Source organism: Poecile atricapillus, chromosome 1 (genome assembly GCF_030490865.1).
Source record: "Poecile atricapillus isolate bPoeAtr1 chromosome 1, bPoeAtr1.hap1, whole genome shotgun sequence".
Lineage (NCBI taxonomy): Eukaryota > Metazoa > Chordata > Aves > Passeriformes > Paridae > Poecile > Poecile atricapillus.
The window spans coordinates 158,174,650-158,202,595 of record NC_081249.1 but is presented as its reverse complement, the minus strand read 5'-3'; the positions used below and the strand labels follow the sequence as shown (position 1 = coordinate 158,202,595).

At 52.8% G+C, this 27,946-nt stretch overlaps 2 protein-coding genes across 6 annotated transcripts in view; one reads left to right on the top strand and one right to left on the bottom strand.

The window, feature by feature from the left end:
• LTBP2 (latent transforming growth factor beta binding protein 2) overlaps positions 1-22,787 on the top strand; it is a 73,031-nt gene extending 50,244 nt beyond the window's left edge. For 2 of the 5 annotated variants that reach the window (XM_058835576.1, XM_058835609.1), the window contains 26 exons: positions 1,419-1,541; positions 2,000-2,164; positions 3,023-3,253; positions 3,801-3,823; positions 5,536-5,575; positions 5,980-6,066; positions 7,077-7,202; positions 7,400-7,528; positions 7,921-8,040; positions 8,977-9,096; positions 9,313-9,435; positions 9,632-9,757; positions 12,090-12,212; positions 12,512-12,637; positions 12,721-12,843; positions 13,072-13,203; positions 14,182-14,307; positions 15,213-15,356; positions 15,633-15,824; positions 15,947-16,027; positions 16,637-16,765; positions 17,000-17,140; positions 17,386-17,553; positions 18,049-18,312; positions 18,541-18,690; positions 21,912-22,787. In XM_058835576.1, coding sequence (XP_058691559.1) covers positions 1,419-1,541; positions 2,000-2,164; positions 3,023-3,253; positions 3,801-3,823; positions 5,536-5,575; positions 5,980-6,066; positions 7,077-7,202; positions 7,400-7,528; positions 7,921-8,040; positions 8,977-9,096; positions 9,313-9,435; positions 9,632-9,757; positions 12,090-12,212; positions 12,512-12,637; positions 12,721-12,843; positions 13,072-13,203; positions 14,182-14,307; positions 15,213-15,356; positions 15,633-15,824; positions 15,947-16,027; positions 16,637-16,765; positions 17,000-17,140; positions 17,386-17,553; positions 18,049-18,312; positions 18,541-18,690; positions 21,912-22,078 — 3,479 coding nt within the window. In that variant the 3' untranslated portion in view covers positions 22,079-22,787. The remainder of the gene's footprint in view (positions 1-1,418; positions 1,542-1,999; positions 2,165-3,022; positions 3,254-3,800; positions 3,824-5,535; positions 5,576-5,979; positions 6,067-7,076; positions 7,203-7,399; positions 7,529-7,920; positions 8,041-8,976; positions 9,097-9,312; positions 9,436-9,631; positions 9,758-12,089; positions 12,213-12,511; positions 12,638-12,720; positions 12,844-13,071; positions 13,204-14,181; positions 14,308-15,212; positions 15,357-15,632; positions 15,825-15,946; positions 16,028-16,636; positions 16,766-16,999; positions 17,141-17,385; positions 17,554-18,048; positions 18,313-18,540; positions 18,691-21,911) is intronic. The other 3 variants (XM_058835584.1, XM_058835592.1, XM_058835601.1) reach the window with 3 other exon arrangements.
• Positions 22,788-23,673: 886 nt separating this feature from the next.
• The window catches only part of NPC2 (NPC intracellular cholesterol transporter 2), a 43,798-nt gene continuing 39,525 nt past the window's right edge, over positions 23,674-27,946 (bottom strand). Inside the window, exons 2-5 of the mRNA XM_058835757.1 lie at positions 25,382-25,478; positions 25,192-25,299; positions 24,832-25,004; positions 23,674-24,220 (exon numbers count right to left, since the gene is read on the bottom strand). Of these exons, the coding sequence (XP_058691740.1) occupies positions 24,134-24,220; positions 24,832-25,004; positions 25,192-25,299; positions 25,382-25,478 (465 nt within the window). The 3' untranslated portion in view covers positions 23,674-24,133. The remainder of the gene's footprint in view (positions 24,221-24,831; positions 25,005-25,191; positions 25,300-25,381; positions 25,479-27,946) is intronic.

Here is a 27,946-nt window from a genome sequence, read left to right as displayed (position 1 = left end):
AGATCCCTGCAGCCTTGCTACCCCTGATTGACTTAACTTCTGGGCTGGTCTTCATGGCCCTTGTATGTCTCAACTGTGTATGGAGCAGCTGCTGGGATGAATGGGGGAGTTTAAGAGCACAGGACTGGAGAGGATCTCTAGGTCATTAAGTAGAACTTCAGCTGTCCTTGCTGGCTGTGTGTCTCACAAGACAGCTCCCTCCAACAAGCAGTAGTGGTTTGGCTCTGAGGAATAAGGTAGTGCTGGGAAAGCTGTTCCTGAGTCTTCGACCCCGTCCATCTTGAGACAGTCCCTAGAGCATTGGGTGCTCTGAGGGCTCTTGAGGTCTCACCAGAGCCACGTACACTGGCACTGGGACTGCCCTGTGGTTTTGGCCCAACAACACATTGGTATTTCTTGGTCTTGGCAGCTCAGAGCTGTCCTGTAAGCAGTGAGTGGCCTAGAACCTTCTCACTGATGGCTTCCACCATATACTGGCTAGCAGTATATGTTCCTGTGGTTTGTCTCAGGGTGGTGTCGAGGTTGCTCCCAGCCCTGCTGCTCTGTGTCTCATCCAGCTCTTCCCACACTGCTTGTGCCTCCTGACACAGCACATTTCATCAGCATTCCAACTTTTCTGGGCCAAACTCTTTAGTGAAGATAGAAAGCTACCTTGTTCCATGAGGATACCTTCCTCCTTACTCTCCATCTGAAAACTGCCTTGAGGACCCCTTAATGCACTTTTTGCCAACCCCTGTTTTGTCTGGCTTAGCTCATACATTCTTACATGGTGCTGTAGGAAAGCCTTTACTGTAGGCCAAATGGATGAATTCATTGGCATTTCCCTAGGATAAACCCAGATTCCTTCACAAAGACTGTGTCTGATGAGTGCTGAGTCAGGGGCAGAGGCAGAACTTGAGGCAAGGCTTGAACATGGTGACTTCCCACTTGCTCACTTTGTTCTTATAAGAAAGTGCAGTGAGCCACAGCCTGGCTCACCACCCCTCTGCCTCTGGGTCGGATCTGCCAATGCCCTCCCTGCTGGCACTGAGTTTCTCGACAAGGATCCTCCATGGATGAGAGCTCTACCAGGAATCAGAAGAAAGGACAGGACTTACCATTCCTGGCTTGCAAACAGCCATGATAATAGTGACCCTGACAGAGTGGCTCACTGTAGGGGCCACATCTGTTTTCCACGAGGACCAAAAAGCAAGAGCAGTCATCCACAAGCCATCCTGCAGCTGCAGCAAGCAAGCTCTGCAGATGTGGGACTACTGTCATCACAGAGGTCCCCACTGTGCTGCTTGGTGTAGAGGCTGCCTCGGACACCAGCCCAGCTGAGACCCCTTTGGTTCACAGCACCCTAATGGGAGGCACTGGGTAGGGAGTTTAACTCACCCTGTTTCTTCATATCTCACAATGTTCTCTTCTCTCCACAGATATCAATGAGTGCTTGATGCAGGGCCTCTGCAAAGATGCTGAGTGTGTGAACACCCGTGGCAGCTTCCGTTGTACCTGCAAGCCTGGAACCATGCTAGACCCATCCCGTAGCCACTGCATCTGTAAGTGCTCCAGGGAACCCCTCGGTCTGGGGAGGGATCTGAGCAGGACCCCACGGCTGAGTGAAAGCTACAGCGTGTTTCACATCTCCTCTGAGTGTATCTGAGTTGGGTTGTTCTGAACTTGTGTGCAGAATGGGTCCCAATCATGCATTATCATTCTCCATGGACATTGCATGGTCCCTGCAGAGGCTGAAGAGAACATGCATGTGGTGTGGCAAGAGAGGACACAGCCTGCTGGGATGGGAGAACTCCCACATGAGCTGGATTTCCTTGGGGATGACACTGTTGGGGGAAGGCCCAATGGTTGATGGCCAGGGGGTATTCTGGAGAGAGGATAGGAGAGCCCTCAGGCAGACTGGGAGGCACAGGCAGAGAAAGAGCCAAGGGGGAGAGCTGAGTGTCCCCCATTCTCTCTTTGGAGAGCTCCGGACAGCACTGACACGGCTGTTGTGTTTCAGCGGACAAAGCGGTGTCGATGGAGCAGGGGCTGTGTTACCGCTCAGCAGATGGAGGCGTGTGCTCCTTCCCCCTCTCGCACCGCATCACCCAGCAGATCTGCTGCTGCAGCCGCGTCGGCAAGGGATGGGGCGAGAACTGTGAGGAGTGCCCCATGCCTGGCTCAGGTGAGATGTGCCTACTTCAGCTTTGTTCTGGTTAGACTGGGCTTTGGGTTTGCCTGAGCACAGACAGCTGCGGGACCCAGAGCTGAGCAGTGCAAATGCTGTCCTGTGACATGGGTTCAGAACCCAGGAAGCAGACCTGGATAATACTGGGAAAATTGAGGGGTCCCTGATGGGAAACCACTCTGTACCAGAGGGAGAACACAGCCATGTCTGTGCCTGGCTTTATTCACAGCTCGTTAGAGTTGTTGTGTTTAGAGAAACAGCTCGTTTCTCTCCTACATCTTTTTCTGGGAAGAAAGACAGGTGAGGATGAGTTTGAGTATCTCAGCATGGGCTTGGGTGGAAAGAAAAGCACATAACTCCTCAGGGACCAGAAAAATGTTCAGGTGGTTTGTGCAGAGTATCTTGAGTGATGTGCAGAGTGCTCAGTGCCGAGGTACTCTGGGTTTGCTTTTATCTGCTCCCTTGCTCAGCTTGGACCTTCCTGTGGCATGATCTCTTTCTAGCAGTGCTGACCATGGGAAGGGATTTCATTCTGGGCGTCTGGGAATGCCTTTGAGAAACCCACCCTGCTCTGTGAGCACATTCCTTCTGCTTGAAGCATCCACCCACTGCAGTCCAGATGTGTTTCTATGAGAATTTAACCCTTATTAAGAAGGTATTACAGAAAATTCTGTAGAAGTTACAGAAAATTACAGGATTGGGGAAACTGGCACCCACATTCACATATGTGCCTGTCCATCTTCACTCCTTTATTCCACTGTCCTACTATCATGTCTGGGTGTGGTAAGCCAGGTGATCCCTCCACCAGCCTCCAACCTCTGCTTTCTCAAGTTTTGATTTGATTTTCCTTCACAGAGGCCTTCAAGGAAATTTGCCCAGCAGGACATGGCTACACCTACTCCAGTTCTGACATCCGACTGTCAATGAGGAAGGCAGAGACAGAAGAGCTGCCCCTCAGCTTAGAAGAGCAAGGGGAGAACAGCAACTGGACTTTGGACTGGACAGGAAGGAGACAGCAACTGCAGGACAGCCTGCGTGGCAGCATCCTGGAGGCATTCCTCCACCCTGGCACCTCAGCAAGACAGGGTAGTGTGGGGTCTACTGCTTAAAGCTGCTCCATCAGGGCCCCTAGCAAGGGTGGAAAGCTTCTCAGGTCCTGCCATATACCATGGATGGACCTCTGGCTGAAAAGGGCTCCCTACATCCGTATCACTGTAGTGTTCCTGAGGCATAAGGCACGAGGTCTTCAAGTCTTTGGAGAGAAGGTTGAGTTTCAGGTTTCAGGCTCCTGCAGCTGCATCTTTGCAGTTGGTGCTGAATGGCCAGGCTGCCTCCACCAGGACCTCAGGTTTGCCTGGGAAGCCTAGCACTCCAGTCCCTGGGCTTCTGTCCAGCCCAGCTGGAGAGCAGTGTGACCAACTGCTTGTGCCAGTATTTGCTGGAGCAGAAGTTCCTGGGGTCTGCACAGTGCCAGGAGTCCAGGTGTGTTTGCTTTGTGAACAAGCTCTTGCAGATAAATGTGAGGGACTGAATGGCAGTGTCCTAGAGGTGGGGTGAAGTTAGGGCAGTCGAGGTTTGAGGAGGATGCCTATCTGTCTTCTCTCTACTCATCATGCACTGTTTCCTTTTCCAGGTGAAATTTCTCCTGCTGTGCAGGTGAGTAAGGTTTGTCTTGCTACAGCTCAGTGCATCCATGGTAGCTGGACGAGCTGGAAGGTGGATGTCATACAAATTAACTAAAAGAGTGGAGATTTAGACTAGATATTAGGAAGAAGGTCTTTACTATGAGGATGGTGAGACACTGGAACAGATTGCCCAGAGATGTTGTGGATGGCTCAGCCCTGGAAGCTTTCAAGACCACATTGGATGGGGCTTTGAGCACCCTGGTCTAGTAGAAGGTGTCCCTGCCCATGACAGGGGGTCAGAACTAGAAGATCTTTAAGGTACCTTCCAACCCAAAACATTCTGTGATTCTATTCCTGCTTACACTCTTTGACTGTTCAGCCAGGCAGGTATGTGAGTTGTGGCTCCAGCCATGTCTACACTGAATCTCACAGGGATTGAAGCTCTAGACAGGAGGGATAATCCATTATGAACTCAGTCCCAAAGAGCAAAAGGGTGAATTACAGCAAGGATCTATCCCACTACAAAAGGACATCAAGGAAAATTTTGGGTTGAAATTCTGGTCTGTGCTGCATATTCAAGTTTACTCTGCTTTCGCTAACTTCAATTAATATCAGCTGTACTTACACAGCTGAGGTGTGAGTACTCACTCTCAGCCTGGCCTGGCGGTAGGGCTGGTGGGCAGCAGGATAAGAGGAATTGCTGTAGCCAACTTTGGGCATGCTTCTCTCATGGAGCCAGTGTCCTGCTGAAGCCCAGCTCACAGCCAGCTCTCCCTGTGTTGAGGTGGGTGTGGCAGAAACACCACTGGAGCAGTCAGGGCAGAGGTCTCCAACATCAGATGTGAGAATTCAGCCTGTCTGATGGAAGCAGCCTGGGGACTAATTTTCTGCTAGGCTCTCCTAGGGCTGTGTGTCTTTATTTCAGTTTCACTTGAAAAATGTGTGCCTCTTGATCCGTGCTGTCGGTAGAGGTTTGGCCATATATCTCCTGAGCATATCTCTCTGTGCCCTCTTGCTATGTCAGCTCATCCCTCAGACACATGCAGCACTTCTGAGGGAAGGGACAGCACTGCCATTGTCATTGCTTCATAAACATGAAGTGACTTCGCTCAAGTACATGTGAGAAATCTCAAGAGAGGGCAGAAATTTGAACCAAAGCTTCCAAATGTGAAGTCTCGAACTTATATTGTTCAGCTGCCTGTTTTCTTCATCCACTGTGGAAAGCTCCATGGAGCAAAGACTCGTGACTCAGGTTGTGCTCCAGAATTTCTTTTGGCAACCACAGGTTTGCCTGGAGGGGATGCTGAGAGAGCTTCTAGCTGGTAAGAGCTAGAGAGTTTCTACTTCTTCTGGTAAGGGAGCACTGTGGAGGCAGGTCAAAGCAACAGCTGTCCTCAGCCCCCCAGAGCTGCTGGTGACGGTGGCAACATCTACCATGCTTGGATGACCTTTCTGGTCACATTGAGGAGGTGCCTGCCAGCAATGTTCCGGTCTCGCCTGCACAGTGTGCTGGCACAGCCCCCCTGTGGGTGGCCCTCAGGGCATGGCCTGAAGCTGTGTTTTGCCCAGAATGAAGTGCTCAGGACAGAGTGGCTTTGCCAAATACACACCCAGCTGGGGCAGCTTCTCCTCCTAGGATGGCCATCCTGGGGAGAAAGAGGAGCCAGGAGAAGGGTGGGAAAGTGTCACAAGAATGCTGCATCCCAGTCCCATGCAGCAGAATTCTATGTTTCTGTCCCTCAGGGAACTGCTGATGCCACTGCAGAGCCTGCCATGCGTAGAGGTGAGTGCCAGGCTGGCGGGAGGGCAGTACACTTGTGGGAAAGAGAAGGGGGCAATGAGGAAAGTAGGGAGCCTGGGAGCTGCCTTCTCTGCATGGCAGCCCCCAGTGCTAGGCAGGACAAGCTCCTGGCTGGGCTGGCTGTGAGCAGCTTGGAGAACCCCTATCACACTGGGTGGCTGATGTGGGCTATAGGAATGTGGGGGGGGGGGGGGTGATGAATGTCCAGCAAGGTGAAGAAGGCTGTGTTAAATAATAAGATGTTAGAGTTGCTGCAACCACCCTGCAGCCTCTTCCAGCACTCTTTTAGTGCTGTGGTTGCCAGGACAGCCAGCACAGGTAAACTTTGGGTGGGCATCTCTACCTGGGATCAGGTAGCTTGACTTACCTCTCTTTTCCTTCCACAGCAGAGGAAGGGGAGTTCTGGCATGGTTCTCACCAGCCTGGCCCCACTACCACCTGGGATGCTGCTGCTCCAACACAGGTGCCAGCAGGTGTGTGTGTGTGTGTGTGTGTCCACCAGTCTTGGGGGGATTTCACACCTCCCTTTGGCTGGTACTACAGCGAAATGATGTCCTAAGCTCTGCCCAGGGGCTCTCTCCCTGAAACAGGCTGTTAATCTGCCCACATGCCTCCTGTGACGTCCCAAAGAAAGGTCTCTGACCTGCCACTCTTGTCCCAGCCTGGGCCCAGCTGCTGCCAGCCAGGGAAACCTGGCCATCCGTGGGGAGTCACCAGAGCGAACCTGTATGGGGAGCAAAGTGCTCGTGTCTCGGAGCTCTTCCCTGCCTGCAGCTCCCCTGCCCGGCACAGCGAGCGAGGGAATCACGCACCCACTCGGGTGGCTTTGGCCCCGCGCCCCTCCCGGGCCGTGAGCTGACTCATCGGGAAGGGGGAGCGAGGGGAGGCATGTGGCTCCCGGGCCGGCTTGTTTACTGCGCCGGAAACAAGGGTCCTGTTGTTCCAGGGTTGCTTAAGTGTCTGGGAGTGTGGCCCCTGCCCTGCGCCGGGGGCTGGAGCACCTTGGGGAGCAGGCCTGGCGGAGGCACCTTGCTGAGGAATGCGTCTTCTTCAATAGCCTTTTGTTTGGGGTTGGGCTGCCCCTCACTCCCCCCGGCTGGCTTTATGCCGAGGGGTGTGTGGTGCCTGACTGCCCCTTCACTGCTGCCTGTGCTCGGCTTAGCAGAGTGGTGCGAGGCGGGGGGGCCCTGCTGCCACCCCAAAAGGAGCTCTATCACAGGTGCCAGGCTCTGCTGCCAGTTCTAGTTGGAGGCATGGGGCTGCAGTGCAGGTGAGCAATACACGGCACTGGGGCCTGCCAGCTCAGGCCACAGGAGCCCAAGGAGATGGCAGGGTCTGCTGTGTCCTCCCTGCTGCCCCATGCAGGGTGCAGGCTCAGCATCACTCTCCAAGAAGGGAAAAAGCTGCGTCCTGGTATGGTGCTGGGGACACAGAGCAGACACCAGAATGGTGCTGAACCCAACCCTGTGCTCTCTCCTCACAGGGGTCAGTGGCTGTGCCTCCTCACCCCTTTCCTGCGGAGCTGGTGCTTGTGTTCTGACCCCAGAGGGATACAGCTGCTTGTGCCACCCTGGTTACACCTTGGATGACAGCCGCCACCAGTGCATTGGTAGGTTGGCAATTGATGGTTCGACTGCTCGGCCTTCTGGGCCTCATCAGCCCATTCAGTCCTTCTGGCCTGAGGAAGGGAAGATCTTCTGGCAGCTCTGCTGAGGCCCTGCCCACCTGCTGCACTGCGGGGCTGGCAGGGGGCTGCAAGCAGCTGCAGGTGGTGACTGCTGGTCTTCCTTCCCTGCCTGGTCGTAGATGAAGATGAGTGTCTGAAAGACCCTTGTGCTGGAAAAGGTCGCTGCATCAATAGTGTGGGCTCCTATTTTTGCCTCTGCTACTCTGGGTACACGCTGGCTGTCTCGGTGGGCAAGCAAAGCTGTGAGGGTAAGTAGTGTTCATCTGGCACAGGGCTGCCACCTCTCCAGGGCCTCTTTGTTCTCTCACCCTCACGCTCTCTCATGAATGTGCACATACATGTGCACTCATGCACACACATGCACACCTGCACATCCTCCCTTCCCACAAGCCTTGCTTGATCCATGGGAATCACTGTCTCCTGCTGGCTCAGGGATAGGACCTTGCCCATGATGATCCAGGCAGGAGTCTGTGATGCCAGCCCTGATCACTACTTCATGGCTAGGGGGATGCTAGGGCAGGTGGAAGATAGAGGAGAGCCCCAGCCCAGTTCCCTTGGGTAGAGCCAGGTTCTCTCCTGTACCCAGCCTTCCTAACACTGGTGGGGGAAGACTCAGGAGTGTCTCCCTGTGTGTTGGCAGACCGAGATGAGTGTGAGCAGCCTTCTATCTGCCGAGGACAGCGATGCATCAACACACCCGGCTCCTACCACTGCCAGTGCAAGGAGGGCTTTTCCATGGGCCCCAGAGGACAGTGTGAAGGTAAAGCTTGCTGCTCCCAGTTTCCCTGCCCCTCCAACCTACCCTGTGCATGGCTGAACACTTCCTTTTCTCATCACTCTGTCTCCTCCTGTAAGGGAGGTAGAACACCTCCACATTTGTCTGCCCTGTGTCCTCCCCAAGGACTTTGACTCTCCTTTGACTGCAGGAGGAACAGACTTTCCTGGGCAGAGGGAATGGAGTTATCCCAAGATTCTCTCCCTTCTCTCCATGGAGTTCCCCAGTGACCAGTCCATTCCAGCTTCTTGTTATGGAAGGACATGCCTATATATTTTCATGCTGCCTTGGCTTTGTCCCAAAACTGTCATTCTGGCAGGTGGACTGCAGGGAGAGCAGGCTGTAGAGACCTAGGCCACCCATCCCCACTGCATCTCATTCACATGGCAAGACCTGGGCCCTTCAGAGCTTTCATCCTTGTCAACGTGTGATGTGCTTGATCAAAGATTCCCCTTTCTCAGTAGCTCATCTCCATCACAGAGTGGGAGGTTATTTTAGGAGGCAGTACAGGAAACAGGGCATGCACAGAATGCTTCCCCCACACAGCCTCCAGAAAGTACTTGCCAACAACTGAGCTGGAGGTTGCATCCTAATCATAGTTATGAAACATCCTGATGAGACAGCCCTGCACAGATGTTCTCTGATCCCTTTCTTTGCCCATGCACATTCCTGGCCTTGGCAACACCCTGCATTAGTGAGTTTAGCTGCTGACTTATGTCAGCCCTCAGATGTGAGTGTAGGATCCTGAGGGATAGGTGGGGCCATAAGTTGTTTTGTCTAAGCCCCGGCAAACTCATCGCAACTCCTATTGGTATCACTGTGCCCTGGAGGGAAACTCTGAGGATCCAGCTGGAGAGGATACATTGGAGACTGCTGCAGTGTTTACCTTAGGGAGCCTGAAAGAACTGTGTTTCTTGGCAGATGTCAACGAGTGCGTGGATCCCAGCTCCTGCCCCAGTGGGAGATGTGTCAATACACTAGGATCCTACAAGTGTGTCAGCTGTGGGGTTGGCTACCAGCCCAGGAATGGAAGATGTATTGGTGAGAAATTTGGGCTGTCTCTGGACAGCACCCTTGTCCCCCACCACAGGGCTCCCTGTAAGCCTGAAAAGGAGCAGGGGCACAGGCAGTATCCTTCTCCTGCAGTCAGCCAGCCTATTTGGCCAGGGCATTGAAGGGCACTGCACTCATAGCTTGTGTGGAGGGACTGCCCTGAGCACCCTCACATGCCATGTTGTCTTCTTCTGTATCACACAGATGTGGATGAGTGTCTTGTGGAGGGGACTTGCGCTCACGGACGATGTGTCAACCTGGATGGCTCCTTCCACTGTTCCTGCTACCGGGGCTATGAGGTGGCACCTGATGGGAAGAGCTGCCAAGGTACCACAGAGCCATGTGTCCAAACTCTCTGAAGTGTCACACACTCCATCCAGAAGGTTCCCTAGGCTCTCCCATAGCAGTTGGCTCTGCCTGAGTCCTGACCACCATGCTGGCTGGTTCCCCCAGCACATGTGCCCCTGGTCATGGTTGCTCTGCATTTTCCTCTTATCCCACTCTCCCTCATGTGTTTATGCAGACATTGATGAATGCACAGCCCGGGCTCCCTGTCCCTCCGGACTCTGCCTCAATACTGAGGGCTCCTATTCCTGCATGTCTTGTGACACCGGCTATGCTGTCTCCAGAGATGGCAGCATGTGTGAAGGTATCCCTTCCCCAGGAACAGAGGACTGGGTGCTGGAGGAAATGAGGGAAGAGATATTGCTGTAGGCCGGTTACTGGTGGGGCAGGAGGACTTCTTTAGCCTCAGGATCTTTTTCCAGCTCTTTAGCTTCCTGTTCAGCAGAGAGCATGGAAGGCTGCAAGCAGATGTCACTTAGAGCAGCTGGAAGGTGATTTTACTCACACAGGGAAGGGATGGGGGGAAGGACTCATGGTCTAATGATGATCTAGAAGATGCTGACAAAGGCCAGAGGAGTACAGGAGGCTTGGAGGCATTGGGAGAGTTGTGTGTCTTTTAGTTCAGAACTGTGTGCCTGGGAGCATATACTTCAAATGTAGGTTTTCAACACAAGGAGAAACCTTGGGTTCACAGCCCATGGAGAGACTGTGGGCACCCAGGTTTCATCATTTTTCCCCAGCCCCTAATACAACTTGGACATGTTTAAAAGGGAAAGCTTAGATCAAGGTTTCTACTGTGCCAGGTATGCTGGCAGAGACTTAACAGCAACACTGATGTGTTGGTTGCGGTGCTGAGACATGAGAGTGCTCAGTCCCAGCTTTACAGCTCAACTGCTCCAGCACAAGCAGGAAAACTCCCTCTCTGATGACTGATTGTGGGGGATATCTTGGGCTTGAGATGGCTTGATGCAAATTCCCTGTTTGGAGCAAGGGAAGGGAAAGGGCAGAGCTGGCAAAGGTATTTGTTTAAAGAATGGCCATGTGCTGAGAATTTATCTCTGGAGCACTGCAGAGCTCTGCAGCCTACACATAGCTGGCAAATGGAAGATGTTGCCTTTGATGTGACTCTCAGAAGGATCCCCCTGTATGGGGGCCCCCAGGAGGGGAGGAGAGGGAAGTTTTCCTCCCTTAATTCTCCTCTGTTTTGATGTCTGAGAAAGCCAGTGAAATGAGCTTATTTTGCATTTGATTTTTGGGTGTGATAGAAGAGCCGTGGTTTGATGCCTTACATCTGCCCTCCCCTTTTCCCAAGACTCCACATGTGCTGCCCCATCTCAGCCACCTTGCCCCAGCCATTTCAAGAGGGCATCTTATCAGGGTTTGATATTGTTTGGGTCACAATGACCTGATGGCAGGATGGCATGTTCCTCCCTGCCTTGGCTGGTGGCCTTGTCTGTGGATTTAGGTTTCATATTTGAAAAATGATAAGGGTTGTGTGATAGTTTTGGGTTTTTTTGTAAATAAACTAGGTTTTGGTTCCTCTCCAGAAGGATTCAATAATACTGCTTCTTGCAACCCTCTGAAACTGAAAAGCTGGGAATCCTGCCCTGAGGTGGTAGGGATTGATGATCTTTGTGCCTGTGGCATGCTCAGTGCTCTGCAAAGGGGAAAGTGTTCCTCCATCAGGATCTGCCAGTCTCTTGGCTCTACCTCCTGTCAGTGCAGTGCTCTCCCATGCTTGCTCCTGCCTCAAGGGCTGCAGGCAGTCTGGTATCCCTCTCTCCTCTGCTGTGAGCAAAGTCCAGAGTGTTGGCAGATTCTGGCCAAGGTCTGGGAGTGTTGGGTGAGAGAGGTTTGTGGAGAGCTCTGCAGTTGGGTAAGAGTTGTTGTAAGCCCCTGGACAGCTCTTCCATGAGAAGGACATTGTAGGCAAGTCTGGTAAGTGAGAAAGCAGAGCCTCAGAAGGTAGGACAGGTGCTGTGTTGCTTTGATGTTTTCTCTTGGGCAATTGGCTGAAGAGAGGATTTGTCAACAACTGTGACTCTGCACTGGCCTCTTGGTGGTTGTTGCACGCAGAGCAGAGTTCTGCTGGAGACATACACTGAGGTTAGCAGTTTCCCTATGCTCACAGAATCACTGAATGCTACGGCTGGAGGGGACCCCTGGAGGTCATCTCATCCAACACTCTGCTCAAGCAGAGCCACCAAGAGTTGTCTGCCCAGGACTACATCCAGATAGATTTTCAGTATGTCCAAGAAGGAGACTCCACAATATCTTTGGGCAACCTAGGCCAATGCTCTGCCACTGTCACAGAAGGAGAGTGTTCAGGCAGGACCTCCTGTATTTTAGTTTGTGCCCCTTGCCTTTGGTCCTGTCACTGGGCAACACTGATTTGGTGCTGGGATAGTGTTTTGTTGGTCCCTGTGATAGAAGGGAGTGAAGGGTCTGGGCTGAATCTGCACATTCTGGTAACAGGGAGCCTCTACCCTCTTCTCACTGTGATGGGATGGTCTGGGAGGACAGCTCAAACGCACTTTGCAGGCCAACAGCTGGGTGATACTTCTGTGGATGGGGATCTTCCCCAGTGGTGGCAAGAGCTGGGGCCTCACTCTGTGCTGTGCCCTTCCTCTTGGCAGATCTGGATGAGTGTGAGGACCCTGCTGTTCAGTGCCTGGGGGGAGAGTGCAGAAACACGCCAGGCTCCTATGAGTGCCATTGCCAGACTGGCTTTGAGCTCATCAATGGCACCGTATGCCAAGGTATGAACCCCATCCATGCAGCCTTCTGGGTCCAGTACATCCTGGATCCCCCTTCTTCCTCAGCAGGGAGGATGCTGGTGCCAAGGCAAGTGATGCCACCATGCATGGCACATCCATAAGGCTGTAGTCAAATTCAGACTCACCGTGGACAGGGAAGATCTCTGTTTCCATTATGAGAAAACAAGGGGCCAGGAGTCCTTTGAGGGCTGTAAAAGACTGGGAACAGGGAATCCATGTGGCTTTGGTGAAGGATGTACCCCAGGGCTGGGTGTGTGGTCCTGATTCTGCTCCCTCTGCAGATGTGAATGAGTGCCTGAACAGTGAGATCTGTAGTCCCAATGGTGAATGCCTCAACAGTCATGGATCCTACTTCTGCATTTGTGCTCCTGGCTTCTCAAATGTGGCTGGTGGAGTCAGCTGCCAAGGTGAGTTGGAAGGTGGCAGGGACATACCTTAGGTCCTGCCCTGCTGTAAGATCCAGGGTGATGTTTTTGTCTTGATTTCACAGATGTGGATGAATGTGCAGACAAGTCCCGGTGCTCTCAAGGCCAGTGTCTGAACACAGAAGGCTCCTACAGATGTCTGTGTGAAAATGGATTCAAACACTCCCAGGAGACTGATGATTGCGTGGGTGAGAGCTCATTGCTGGGGATATCAGCCTTCCAGAATTCGAGGGGACAGATGAAGCCGGTGCAGGGGGGAGGGCAGTTCTGCTCCCAGCACTCAAAGTTGCTGGTGACGTGTAAGGAGGACTAGCACTGGTTCGAGACCTCTGGCCAGCTGAAATGGACCCAGGTGCTGCATTGAACAAGCAGGGTCCCCATCTGACATTCTCATCCCCTTGTTCTCCTCCCTGCAGACGTGGATGAGTGTAAAGAATATGGGGATGCCATCTGTGGCACATGGCGGTGCCAGAACAGCCTGGGCTCCTACCGTTGTATCATGGGCTGCCAGCCTGGCTTCCACTGGACCCCCTTGGGTGACTGCATTGGTGAGTACAGCCCTGGGTCTCCCTGTCCCTCACCCTGGCAGGAACAGGGTGGCTGTGGGACATCTCTGCCAGAGGCATGGGGAAGAAGGAGGAGGAGGAGGAAATGTGTGCCTGCTGGAGAGGCAGATAATGCTGAGAATTTGTTTTCTTGGCTGCGCTGCCTGCTTGCAGTCTAGACTTCTCTCTTCCTGGCATCTGGAACAGACACTGCATTGTGCTGCTTTCCGCCCGGGGAGAGTCCTGGGCAGGTTACAGCCATTCCAGGCTTGGGGCTGGACCTCAGCTCCCTGTAAGCTGTGCTTGCTGGGGCGACTGCCAGTCACCTGCCTGGCAGGCCTGGGTGAGGGGAAAGGCTGCCGGTAACAGTGCGTGCTAGGCTAGTGAGTCTGGGTTTGAAGCCCAGACCCCAGCAAAGAGGAAAGAGTAAAGGGGTTTTTGCAGTTTTTGAGGCTCCCCCAGCTCAGGGGAGGTTGCAGAAGGGTGGAGCTGCTGCCAGTCACTGGGCTCTGGACTGAGCTAAGACTCAGCCTTAGCACTTGGAGCTGCTCCTGGCCTTGGGAACCATGGGCTGTGGACACATAACTGCTCTGACAGCTCCAAGAAAACTTCCATGCAGCAGCTGGAGCTTTTAGGCTCTGTGTCCCTTTATACCTCTGCAGGAAACTGCTACCCTCAGTCACCCCTGCCAGTCACCTCCCATGCTTCCCATCAATTTCTCATTCCTGCCCTGCCCCTGTTGCTCTATTCACACGGCTTCTTTGTGGCTCTCAGTGTTGAAAGAGGTTTCTCTTAACATGCACACTCATAGCAAGGTAACTGGAGCAGCCAGACCCAGTCTGGGACTGCCTGCAGGATGCCAGTCCCATCAAGGGACTGCCCCAGTCCCAGATCTTGGGGTTGGAGCTAAAGGGCCTGAGTAGGGGTGTCTGTGGGGAGAATTGGGGTCGAGGACAATTCTTGTTTTCGGCTTTGCTGCAGACATTGATGAATGTGCCAATGAGACGCTGTGCGGGAGCCACGGCTTCTGCGAGAACTCAGATGGCTCCTTCCGCTGCCTCTGTGACCGTGGCTATGAGAGCTCGCCTTCTGGGCACTACTGCACTGGTGAGTCTGCCAGGATCACTCTGCCAGTCAATAAAGGAGAGCCACTGGCAGATGCCAGGCTGACATCCCTGATGTGTGATGGCTCTCAGACCTCAGACAGGGACTGCACTCACGCACTGAGAATCATACACATGGACAGTGCAGCTTATGGAGCCAAAACCCCTTCCCTTACCACAGCAGATCTTTGGGATTTCAAAGGACCAGGCTGTGAAAAAGTGAGTGTTTAACAGTGAATATGGAGCCCTTTTTTGTCTAGGTGGAAAGGAGATCCTTGGGGGATGGTTGCACTGAAGGTGCTAGAAAGGTACTTTAATGGGTGCCTGTAGAGAACAGGCAGGCTGCATTATAAGGAAGAAAATTTTCATTGTGAAGACAGGCAGGCAGTGGAACGGTTGCCTGTGGTGGTTGTGCAGTTGCCATCCTTGGAGATTCTAAAGATCCAACAGAGATTTTAAAGACCAAACAAGAAAAAGCTCTGAGCAGCCTGGTGGGATCCTGTAACTGAGTAGGGGGTCAGACTGGAGTCCTCCAAACCTAGATGATTCTGTGATCCAGCAACCCACAGGATTTCAGCAAGCTGGAGTTCAGGCTCTGAATCCACTAAGAGCAGAGCATGAGGCTCCTGCCAGACTTGTGTTGAGCCACAGTGTGAACACAGTTCTCAGCTTGTCCCCAGCAGCTTCCGTCTCCCTCCTGCAGGGTAGCTAGCTTCATGCTGCAGTGATTCTTTCTTGGTGCAAGTCTCTCATTATGAACCAGGGATGGGAACCATTAAGACACAGCTCTTCCAGTTACTGATCAGATCTCCCAGTGGCCAGCTCACTCAGTTTTTGGCACTTCACGTGCACAGGCTGCCCATGCAGAGGCAGGACTCCTGCTGCCCACTGCTGCCCATTGCTTTGCAGATGTGAACGAGTGTGAACTGATGGTCGCCGTGTGCGGAACTGCTCTTTGTGAGAATGTGGAGGGATCCTTCCTGTGCCTCTGCCCCAGTGACCACGAGGAGTACGACACAGAGGCAGGGCAGTGCAAGCCCCGAGCTGCCTTGGGTGAGTAGGCAATAGAGCATGCGATAGAGCATGGCAGCTGGAGCAGGAGTGTGGTAGCCCTGGCTGGGGTGAGATAAAGGTGAGGGGCTGACAGGGCTGTACAAGCCTCCACAGATAATGGGCAAGTTTTTATATGGGAAGAGCTCAGAAGCCTGAAAGTGAGGACTTGGGAAGGCCACACTGCTGGTGATGGGTGTGCTCTGGGACCTCCTAGGTATGGGATGCTGCATTGGGGTGCCAAGGACCCCATCCTGTCCCTGCTCTGCTGTCTTCTAGAGGGCTCCGACACACATGCAGCCCAGCTCTCTGACAGTGCAGAGCGCAAGCAGTGTTACTACCACATCAGTGACGTTCGCCTGTGTGACAGCGTCCTGGCCAAGAACATCACCAAGGAGGAGTGCTGCTGTACTGTGGGGGCAGCCTGGGGTGACAACTGTGAGACTTACCCCTGCCCCATGCCAGGCACAGGTAGGACTGTGGCCCCACCACACCAGGCAGGACCAGTGCTCCGCCTGCAAGCTCCACCTTGATTCCGCTAACGAGCTGCTTCTTTTCTTTCCATCTCTTCTTGGCATCTGTGTCTTGGTCAGTGGAGTACCAAGAGATCTGCCCACTTGGGAAGGGTTATATTCCCCAGGAGGACCTGCTCTCAGGAAAAGTCTCTTTCACAGGTACAAGCACCATTTCCTTTAATTTATTCCAGTGGGAAGAGGGAGAGCACTATGTAAAACCCTACATGAAAACGCATTGGCAAAACTATCTCCCCAGGCCTGTTGTGGGGGATGCTAACATCTTGCTACTGTTTTCCCCATTCCAGAGAAATCCCAGACTGCCAGTATTGTTAAGCTGGAAATGCCCCTCCTTCCAGTCCTGCTCTGTTGCTGGCAGTGATTCTTTCTTGGTGCAAGTCTCTCATTATGAACCAGGGATGGGGACCATTAAGACACAGCTCTTCCAGTTACTGATCAGATCTCCCAGTGGCCAGCTCGCTCAGTTTATGGCACTTCACTTCCATGGGATTGTGTACTTAAGATACACATGAATTTCCTATTTGTGAAAGTGTCCTGCTCACACCATCCCTCCTCCTGATCTGCCTGGGGATGCTTCTCCCTCTGCTCCCAAGCATGGGGCCTGTGGGAGAGGTGGGGGGCTCACTCAGGGACCTGTCATTGATCCAGGCAGGGTGCTGTGACAGCTTTCTGCAGGTATAGTACTCAGCCCACCTTGCTTTCATGGCTCTGCTTGCTGAGACACTTGCCCTCCCTCTGTCCCTCTTTCAGACATGGACGAGTGTGAGATATTTGGCTCTGAGTTCTGCCGCAATGGTCAATGTTTGAACACGGTTCCAGGCTACAAGTGCTTCTGCCGTACAGGATACTTTTATGACTCCAGCAGGCTTGAGTGTGTTGGTAAGATGGCCTCAAAGAGCAGTGGGCACCCCACTGTGCATGGGGTGACAACCATGCTTCTGCACCCAGACTTGTCCCTGCTGGGCCAGGTCTAGGTAACAGGCTCCCTGGGACCCCCCTGGGGAACAAGAGAGGAGGAGCTGAGGCCTGTGAGGTCCCCATTTGGGCAGGGAAAGGGTCACATGGCTCATGTCTGCCAGCCTGAAACATTGCCCTGTCCTTGTGTGTGGGCAGATCAGGATGAGTGTCAGAATGAAGTGTACTGCATCAACGGCGAGTGTCTGAACACAGAAGGCTCCTATCATTGCTTCTGCAGCCTCCCTCTTGTGCTGGATGCCACTGGCAACCGGTGTGTGAACTTCTCCAGCAGGGCAGGTGAGCCTGATCCCCCACTGCAGCACACCTTTGCCCCACACATCCTGCCCCATGGCTGGGTCCTCCAAGAGGGAGCAGTGGGTGGGGACTTGGTGTCTCGCTGGGGTGTGTGAACACCAGCACAGGGTGCAGCCAAGGCAGGGAGGGGGCATGAGCTGGGGCACATGGTCATCCCTCTTGGGACAAGATGGACAGGCACTCTTCTGGATGATTTCCATGGCATCCTTTGCTTGTGTCACTCACAGATGCCTTGGAGGAGTATGAAATCCACCTGGATGTCTGCTGGCAGACCGTTGCTGACTACATCTGCCAAGACTTGCTGCATGGCCAGCAGACCACGTACACCGAGTGCTGCTGCCGGCTTGGTGAAGCCTGGGGCCAGAACTGTGCACTTTGTCCCCACAGGTCCTCCGGTAAGCTGGGCAGCATGGGTAAGGATCTCCCAGCTGAGGTGGGAATGGGCTGGGCTGCCATTTGTCATGCAGGTCTGCTGAATAAGGTCTCTGCATTGCTGGAGCCAGCCCAAGGGGCAGGTAACCCCACACACACTTCTCCAGGGCTGAGCTGCACCACTGGGTAGATTGTATCTGAAATTGGTCTGCAGCGAGTCCACAGTGTTTGAGGGGAGAGTTGTGTCCCGTGCATCCCACTGCTTCTGCACATGTTAGGAGGTAGTGGCAGCCGGGGATGGGAGCACCCTGGGAATTGGCGCTTTTGCTGCTCAAAAACCTGCTGGCCCCTGACAGGAGCTAGTCTTCTTGACAGTCAACAAACTACAGAACTGCAGCTTTGGAGGGCACTGAATGCAGGCCTGGTTCAGCTGACCCAGTGTGGATGCACACCCTCTGGCCATATAGTGGATCTTGAGCCAGGCTGCACTGACCCTTCCTTTTCCTCACCACCTGCAGCTGATTTTGCTTTTCTGTGTAATGGAGCCAGTGAAGACAGTGAGAGAGGGGCTGAGCTCCGAGAAAGACCTAGGTATGAGTATGGACCAGGCTTGGAAGACCCCCACTATGGCCTTCCCAGCCCCTACTACAACTACCTGGAGTCTGAGTACGGAAACCCCGATGCTGGTTTCCCTCGGAGGGAACCCAGCAGTGAGTTTCATGGCAGCCCTCTCCACCATGGCCCAGCACGGTCTCCACCCCGCTACCTGCCCAGCCAGTCTGGTGAGTACTGGAGACACGGACAAGTGCCTCCCCACCCAGACTCTGTCCATGGGGACTGCTTCGTAGTTCCCACCCTGGCCGGGCTGCTCCAGGCTCGGAGCAAACTCTGTTCCTAGCTCTTCTGAGTCAGTCCTGGCACCACCAGCACTGTCTTGCTGCATGCCCGATACTCCCTTTGTGGCTGGGCTGAGGCTCACCCTGCTCTGACCCCACCTTGTCACCCAGCAGGTCTCTACGGGGGCTTCGAGGGGCTGCAGGCAGAGGAGTGCGGCATCCTTAATGGCTGCGAGAACGGGCGCTGCGTGCGCGTCCCCGAGGGATACACCTGCGACTGCTTCGACGGCTTCCAGCTGGACATGACCCGCATGGCCTGCGTGGGTGAGTGAGGCCCCGCGTCCCCTGGCCGCGGCTGCTCCCTGCCGGTGCCAGCCGGGACGGCAGCAGGAGCAGTCCCGCTCCTTTTCCGAGTCCTGTCCATACGGCTGGGGGGGGCCTCGTGGAGGTTCAGCCGGCCACTTTCTGCTGACAGCTAGGTTAGAGCAGCTCTGGGCATCACCGAGAGCGGCTGATGTCTCCTGTCTTCTCACACCACTCTTGTATATCACAAGCCATTGTTGCTGTGATTAATGTGATTAATGTCCTCCACGTTTGCCACTGCACTGGTGAAATTCCTCACTTTCCACCTGCCATATGAGACACGGTTTCTAAACCTTCTCTCTGCATTTCCTCTACCTCCCTATGCCGTGTCTCCATCCTTTTCACATTCTATGTCTCCAAGCCAGCTGAGACCTCAGGCACTCAATAAAGCAGATGAAGACCCTCTCTTTTTCCTTAGACACAGCACTTACTCCAGCTCAGGAGTAACTCAGGGCATCCTTATTGTACAATACAATGGTGCAGCTTCTTCATACAGAACCCATGGTCTATACCACCCCAAATGCAGCTGTGCAGAATGGCTGCCTGAGATGTTACTCCCTCTTCTGGATTTGTGTACTGTTTTCCTTTCTTTGGCCATAATGCTTTGCATTTGCCTTCAGTGAATTTTGTCTCGTTGAATTTGGACCACTTCTCTATCAGAACCCTACAAAATGTTTGCAGTCTGACATCACAAACATATATTTTACAAACATGGGGATTCTTTCTTTATCCACCTTAATGACAACATTTGCATGGAGTAAGGGTAAGGACAGACCACTGCAGCTTTAAAGGGTTTTTATTGTAACAGCCAGGTATTGCTAATTGTCTTTGGAGTGCAGCTGTGCTGTCCATTGTGCAATTGCCACAGTTTAATCTAGAGGGTATTTTCTCAATCTGTTTGAGTGTGTCATGTGAGCATGTGTTGAAATCCTCACCATGGCCAAGGCACATCATATCCACCACTTCTCCCTTATCTGACAGGACAGTTATGAGGTCAGGGAAGAGAACCAGATTGGCTTAATGTAATCAGGCCTTAACTGATCTGCACCAGCTATTTAATGATCCTGTTATCCTTTAGAGGGTTATGACCTAATCACTCACAAGCCTGAACTGCTTAGGGGTGAGCAGACTGTAATTCTGGATTTTCCCTTCTCTGTTTTTGAAGATGGTTATGAGATTTATATCTTGTTGCTTTTCTGAGGCCTCCTTTATGCTCCTATCTCAGAGAGAACTGTCAGCTTTTCATGGACTGCAGGCAGCATTAAGCATGTGAATTTGCATTGCTGCAGACCTTTATGGATGTAACTGCTTTGTATCTGACTGTTGAACCTCTCCATCACAGAGTGGCCGTTCCCTCCCTGTGCTCCTACACTCTTGTTTAAACATTTCAAGCATGGTCGTGCCCTCTCTGATCACCACGAGTGTTTTTATGATGGCTGGAACAAAGCCTGTGTTAGCTGTTCCAGCCAACTTGACTGGCTTTTGTTTCCTCTGTTGATAAGAAATAGACTGACATTCCCCATTGTTTCCTGCTAACATATTTATGGAGCCTTTGCTTGTTGCCTTTTCTATCCTGAACTAACTAGCCCTCATTTTACACTGGAGCCTGGGTTTTTTCCTTTCAGTTCTCCTGCTTGGTTCTTCATCATCATGTTTCTATCTTGCTGTCTTCAAGACTTTAGAATACTCCTGCAGCTGCTGCATCACTTCCCCTCTCACTTCACTATGGCAACAGCTTACCCATGTCCTGTAAGGTCAGCTGTGTGTCCCCCCCTGCCCAAATGGGCAAATACCAGGACTTGGTGCAGACTGCTAGCAACACCATGCTCTTGCTTCTGGTTTTTGGGTCTCTCTGGGCTAAAGTGTCCTTGTTTCATTTCTTCTCTCAATTTGGTGGCCAGACCAGTCTGCCTGCTCTTTCATCTTTTACTTTCCCTTGCTTCTGAGGCTGCAAAGCATGTCTCCCTCGATGTGCCTAACTTCTTGCACTTCCGAGCAAGCCATCCTGTTCGTGGCAACATCTGATCCTGAGGTTTAGTGCAAGTCCATGGTGTCAGTTCAACAATTGGTTTGGCTGTGTGTGAAGATTACCTTGGTCCTCAAGCTCTCTCTTCTCATGTTTCCCCTCCCCATCTTCCTCCTGTGGCTGCTTCTTTCTCTTAGCTCCCTGAGAAGTTTGCTTCTAGCATTCCTCCCTGGGGTTGCGCTTCCTTTTCTTTGTCACATGGCCTCCTCCACCTATGCTAGAGATAATCCAAGGTCCCTGGGGTGGCAGAGCTCTTTGGTCCTCCCAGGGTCTATTGGCTACTGCTGGGGCCTTCTCTCTCCCTCGGGTGGCCAGCTGAACCCATCAGCTGTTCCCCACTCCCTGCTGATCAGTGGGGATTGGGCCTGGAGTTTGTGGTGAGAGGGGTTGGGCCTGCCTTGGTAAGTGAGGATTTGGGCTCTGGAGGTCCTGTGGGTGCAAAGAACAGTTCTGGGGTTGTACATGTGTGCTCTGTCCAGTTCATGGCCCCACCACAAGCTGGTGTATCTCAGGGTGTCAGGGAGAGTATATGTAGCAGAGCAAACCTGTCGCAGTAGGGCAGCTGCTGTAGGGCTCACGTGCACACTCCAGCCTGACAAGCTGGCCAACTGAGCCCTTTGGCACAGTTTGCAGGTTAATAAAATAAGCTGTTGTTTGTGCAGCACGAAGTCCCTCTGTGTTTTGGTCCTGGAGATGATAATTGGCCTCTCAGGGCTGCCATCACTTGCCTGGTTGACCTTGTTGGATCAGAAAAGGGCATTTTCCAAGGCTAGAAGTGGCCTTTTCCCCAGATCCTAGGCTATTACAACTTGTTAGCCAAAATCTGCTAACCAGGGGGTGTCACCAGCTGCAGAGCATGGAGAGGCTCTTACCTGGTATACATGGAGTAGGGTTCAGGATGTTGCTGAAGGGTACTGGGGATGCCACCCTTGGATACTACAGATGGTCTGCAGATATGCTGAGGGCACGAGAGGCTAGTGGGGTCACTGGGCAGGTGACAGCCTTCAGGTGGACATCCTGAAGGTCCTCGTTGGGGAACAGGGCAGGCAGAACCTGTATGGGAGGGCCGGGAGGACAGCAGGGGCACAAGGAGAGGGTTGTGGGCTGTGGGACTACTTACTGTGCCACCAGCTCAGCCCAATCCTTCTCCTTGCAGATATCAACGAGTGTGAGGAGGTGGGCAGCCCTGAGCCCCTGTGCCGAGGTGGCACCTGCGAGAACACAGAGGGCTCCTACCGCTGCCAGTGCTTGCCAGGCTACGTGGCACTGGCCCGGTCACACCACTGCGTGCCCCAGACAGCCCAGAACCCAGCAGCCGCGTAGCTCTAGGAGAGCAGGGGTGAGGGTGCTCCCCTGCGCAGGGCTCTGGGACCTGGGAGCACAGAGAAGGGCGTCCTGGGGCTGCGGGTGCTTCGAGGCTCTTTGTTCCTTCCCCTTCAAAGTGCACAGCTTCCCCACCACCTCTCTCTAAAGGTCAGGGCTGAGCTCCCAGCCTCTGCACCCCTCTTGGCCCTGCCAGCCCCTGCTCTTCCTGCAGCAGAGCCCACCCCAGCCCTCGGCACCTGTCACATTGCCCTGTGTCATGGAGGCTCACAGGACACCTTCCTTTGCCACACAGCCCCAGCCTGTCCCCCTCACCCTGCCAAGAAAGGGGGTTCATCTCCCTGCCACTGCTGCACTGACCTAGTGACAAGCCTTACCCACACGGCAGGTGCTGGCCCCACTCCTTGTGAAGCGTCCAGCCCCCAGGCCAGAGCTTTAAGATGGGGGTTCCATGCCAGCTTTCTAGAGCTGCTGCCTAACCTTGGGGCATGGGAGAGAGGCCTGAGGGGCTCCAGGGCCAGCTCTCCCTGTGGCCTTTAGCCCCACACTTTGTGCCCCGTGCTGGCTGGGCAGGGGGAGGGGGAGCAGGTCCAGCTTCCTTTCTGTAAAGTTGGTGGTTATTTTTTTTTTTTACCAAGTCTGCTGGAAACTTCTCTCATGTTGTTAAATAAAACATTTATTTTGGGCCCCTGTGGCTCAAGACACTGGGGCTCGTCAGAACTGTGCTTGTCTTGCCTCTGCCAAAGGCAGAGCCATCCCACTTGTAAGCCATTTCTTAGCCCTCTCAGCTGGCACACAGCCTTCATCTGCTCCAGAGCCAGAGCAGAGAGCTTTCCCAGGCCAAATCCCCAGCCCAGCACCAGTGGCAGGAGCCAACCTCAGTTGCTGCAGACAGCACAGAAGTTGTAGCTGTTCACACCCTGCCTTATTCTCATACAAGAGGGCTGCAGTTCCCATATGAGAAAGTGTAGTTACTGCGGTTGGTAAGAGCTCTCTGGCAGGTCTGGGAGTTGGTTTTCTAGCCCTGGAGCCCTCAGTATAAAGACCTTTACCTATGCTGCATCAAGCAAGGCTGTGTTCTATACCACCACCTCTTCAGGGAACCTTTGCACAATTTCAAGCCTGCATAGGACCAGCAAGGCAGGAGCACAGCCAGACATTGCCAGCTGGATATCAGCAACAGAAATGTTTGGCTGCTTCCAGGTCACCCACACTTAGTCCAGCATACCACCTCTATTCATACCTTCAGCTAAAAAGACCAGCTGAACCCCAACTAGAAGATGCCCAGCTACTCTGCTTTTCCTTCTGATCCTCTTCCCTCACAGAATACAACACAAACAGATTTTTTCTAGCCTTTATTAAAAGGAAAGTTATAAAAAGAGATTCAGGAGCTTGCAGTAGCTCCAAGTTAGTAGTAGTGCAAACCATTGGTTAGAGAAAGAATCATCCCTGCAGAGACATTGAACGCCATTTGGCTTTGCATCCACAAAAAGGAAGTTTTCCCAGCTGGAGTCCTGCTGGCTTGAGCAGAGGCCCAGGACATAGCAGGCTGTCAGCTCGGGGAAAGACTCCTCTCCTTCCTTCTGCTTCAGCTCCATGGATAGCAAATGCAGGTCCCAAGGGCATCCCGATCACAACAGAGCAGGAGAAACACAAGAGGGTGGATGCAGCTGGCATTCTAGAAGAGGCACTGAAGGGTTACCAGGTAGCAGCTCAGACAATAGCCAGATTCATCGCTGAGAAATTCCTTTGTGAGGACAGACAGCTCCATGTCTAACAGATAAAGTGCCTCCACAGAGCGGCTGGAGGGTGATGCTCAGTCACTCCTGCAGCAGACACTGCTGCCCTTTGAGCTACTAGGAGAACACCCCAGGGGTGTCACCTAAACACAGTAAGAGCACTCTGCCAGGGGCTGATCTTGCAAGGAACACAGTTCTGGCTTTTCAGAGGCTGCAGAGCTCTGAAGGAAGCAGTAAGAAATGTTTATTATATAAAAGAATTTGGCCTGTGTTGTTTGTTTTTCCCCTCCCCAAGCCCTACTAATGGTGGGGCTCCTCAGCTGGTAATCTGCACTGGTATCTTCCAGCAGAACAACATCTGGTCCTGGTCATCTACCAGCTCCCATTTCACAATCAGTTTAATCTGTAAGAGAGAGGAGCAGAGGAAAGTAACATTCAGAAGTTCTTAAGGCAAGGACATGGGGAGAAAAGTCATCACTTGTGTGGAACAAGGAGGTCCTGGCAGCTCTGCACAGAGGACAGAGCTGGGGCCATGCCCTTGCATGCAGTAGGTGGGCCACGCTTATGCACTGATTCCTAGAGTACCATCTGTGCATGGAGAGGGCTCAGTTACATGACACAGGAGACCTCCACACACTGCACTCGAATTCCCACTCCCTGAGAAAGTAGAGTGGAAACCCCCTGCAACATCCCCAGCTGAACCCAGCACTCCAGAGTTGAAAACATCTGGGAGCATTCAGCTGCATGCAGCAGGCTCTGGTGGGAAGCGTGGCACAGGAATATACTGGAGCAGCTGAACCCACTTCTGAGCAGCTGGAGCTAGGCTGCTTCCTTTGCTGGGTCTGTCCCAAAGTGGGAACTTGAAACTAGTGTCATACAGCAGAAAACACCAGACTGTTTGTGGGGTCCACTCTCTCTCACCAGAACAGAATAAGGCATCTTCCCTTAAAGGCAGGTGGTGAAACCCCAGCAGAGGCAGTAGCTGAGAAGCTGACCAGCTGACTGCATACTTACACTGGGGTACTCGCTCTTCACAGGGAGTTTATTCAGGTAGCTGTAGGAATGCCCCTTCTGAATGGGGCACTGGATCCCGGACTTGCATCCATCAGGCTCAGGAATAGGGAAGGGTATGTCCACATGCAGCATCTCCCCGTACACCCTTGCTTTACTGCCTTGGCTCTCGATCTCTGCAAAACACAGAGAACACACATATATCATACGTGCCCTTCACATACCCCAGAGGCTGCAAGAACACAACTATGGGACACTCCTCCTCCCACCCAGATCCTTCTCCAGCCACCCCTCTCCCCTCCCAGCAGTGGGACGCAGAGATCACCTGCCCCTGCCCACTCCCGCTGGGGATGTGCTCCTTACTGCTAGCAAAAGTGACGTTGATGCTGTAGGATGTCCCCTTGTGGAGCAGGCAGGGCTGAGTGGGGCAGGGGCTCACGTTCACCTCCTGGATGCTGCCGTCTATGGAACCTGCAAGGAAGAGTCGGGATTACCGAGCCGCCTCCGCCCGCTGCTGCACTCCTCCCGCTGCCCCGCGGCCGCAGCCACTCACCGCAGTCAACGAAGCGGAGGGGCTCAGCCAGGGCGGTGGCGGCGGCGCTCAGCGCCAGGAGCAGGGCGAGCGGGGACGGCACCATGGCGGCGGCGGCGGCGGGCACGGCGGCAGCGGCGGCTCCGCGGTGTCACATGAGCGCGGCGGCCCCGCCCGCCGGTCAGCTGGGGCGGGCTCCGCCCGCGGGGCTGGCCCGGAGCCACCGCGCGCTCCCGGGGCTGGCCGCGGGCATGGACCGCCCCCCGCCGCCGCGGGCAAGGCTGCAGCCGGGAAAAGGGCGGTGGGAGCGCCACCGTGGCAGGAGACCGGGACAGCCCGGGAGCGGTGGTGATGGTGGTGTGCTGGAACGACAGCCCTTAGACAGACAGACACCGTCTCCAAAAGCGCTGCCACTGGACAACCCCGCTCCTGGGCTGTCCTGGGACAGTCAGTGTCAAAGGCAGCAGCCAGAGGACAGGCTCAGATACAGGCAGTGCCATGGGCAGGGAAGCTCTTTCGCTCCGTCTACTAAAAGGGGATAAAAGATAAAGCACACAAAGCTGCTGTAGTAGACTTGTCTGTGGCCTTGTTCATACATTTCGCGTTCCGCAAGTTGAAAGCTGTTTGCGTAACTTGAGTGCCAAGAGTTACATCTGCTGAGTACCTGGTGTGGCTGCCACCTTTCACAGAGCACACTCACGTCAGTCCTGTTTCTCAAACTCGTGAATTGCCAGAGACTCCCTGTTTTGTGCTGTGGATGCAAAGGCAAACCAAGCGACGCTTCAGAAAGCATTTGACCCAAGCTGAAGTTTACAACTTTTCACCAGTTTCAGATGGTAGCAAATTTTAGCCTTTCAGGGATCATGTCAGAACACAGCAGAAAGGCACGTGAGTGCTGATTTGGTAGGAACGTGACAGAGCTGAGACAGCGTCCCCGCTTCAGACCTCTATGCACAGCCAAGTGACTCAGAGGTGGAACCCCACGCTTTGCTCAAGCCCTCTGCAAAGGGTGTCACATCAGAAAGGGGTGTGGGGCTTTTTAATGTTTTTTTTCTTTTTAGATTTCAAATAAGCATTCAGTTTCCAGACACATGTATAGCAGGGTGCTTACCACAGTCCTATGGGGAAAACAACAACAACAACAAAAACCAAACAACAACAACAAAAAAAAAAAAATTAAAAAATGTCACCTTAGTCTCACCCCTGCTGAGACTAAGCCATGTATTTAACACTACCTAGCATACTTTATAACTGACCCAGATAAAGGCTTTTCCTTGTGCATGAAAAGCATGTCCTTCAAAAAGCTTCCCTTATCCCGATCCTTCAAGTCTTACAGATGGGTAAACAAAGCTGCCTATCTGACTGCTGGTAACAGAACTGCAGTCAGGTCAGAGCAACACCATAAAGGGCCGTCACACATTCACAGGATTAACAGTGCTTGGAATTTGCTTGGGAGCAAATTCCACAGAGTCCATTAAATCAAGATGTCTTCCTGTGAAACAACTCACCATGTATCTTTGCTTCACATATGCTTTTACACAATGGTGGTGCCTGTGTACATACAAGTCAACACATATTTCAAAGGCTTTGAACTAAAAATCATTGCATTTAAGATCAAAATTTTCTATTGACAATTAACATGTCTATTTCCGCTTCCCGCATCCTGAACTGGAGTAATAAAAAGCCTAAATGTGAGTCTGTAAATCTACAGCCAAGGCCTTTACAGAAGAAAGAAGCAGAAACCTTCTGCCCAAGGTTTTTAGCTGTTATCATACATTACCATGGTGTCAGTTTGCAATAACATTACTAAGGCTTAAATTCCCCAGGGCAGCACAGGCATCTTGGGCCAAACAGACCTTGCTTTTAGGCACATGCCCCCTATGACATCTGATAACAGGCATAAGCCTCCAGGTTCCCTTGGAGCCAAGCATTGCTTAAGAAAGATTCGAATCAGCTTCAGGCTGGTCTCATTATTTTGCAGATGAAGGTCCTTTCAGATTACCAACATCACAGGGAGCTTATGCTGCAGTGCAGGAACACCATCGGAAAAGGCTAAGAAAGCTGGCAGACAAATTCTTTCCAGCAAGACTGATACTAGAGTTGTTAATTTTTGTAGTTCAACCAACTCTATTACATGAGGAAAAAGCCTGATGTTCCACTTCATCAGCTATCTACACCTGATTAATCCAAATCCCTCTAACAGCACAGCACTTGCAGCTCGGTAAACAGATGTGCTTGCAGGCACTACAGCATCCCTGAATACAGCAGGCAGGTTCTCAAGAAAATCCACACACAGAGACTAATCAATTTAACTGTTCTTTCAGCCAGAACATGCTCATTTTGCTACAGATCGTCAGAATTCACATTTAAATTCATCAAATCCACTTTTGCATTCAACACCGCGCCAGGGGTTTTATTATCACCAGTTTCCGAAGCATTGAAACAAGTTTAGTTTCCCTTCAAAATAGATACAAGATACCATATAGCTGACTGAAGGAAAAAGTGGCCAGTGGTAAGAGAAGCAAGGGAATAGCTGTTCTCCTTAGTTACCCCCACCTCCCCTTGTCACACCAAAAAGTTGTCCCC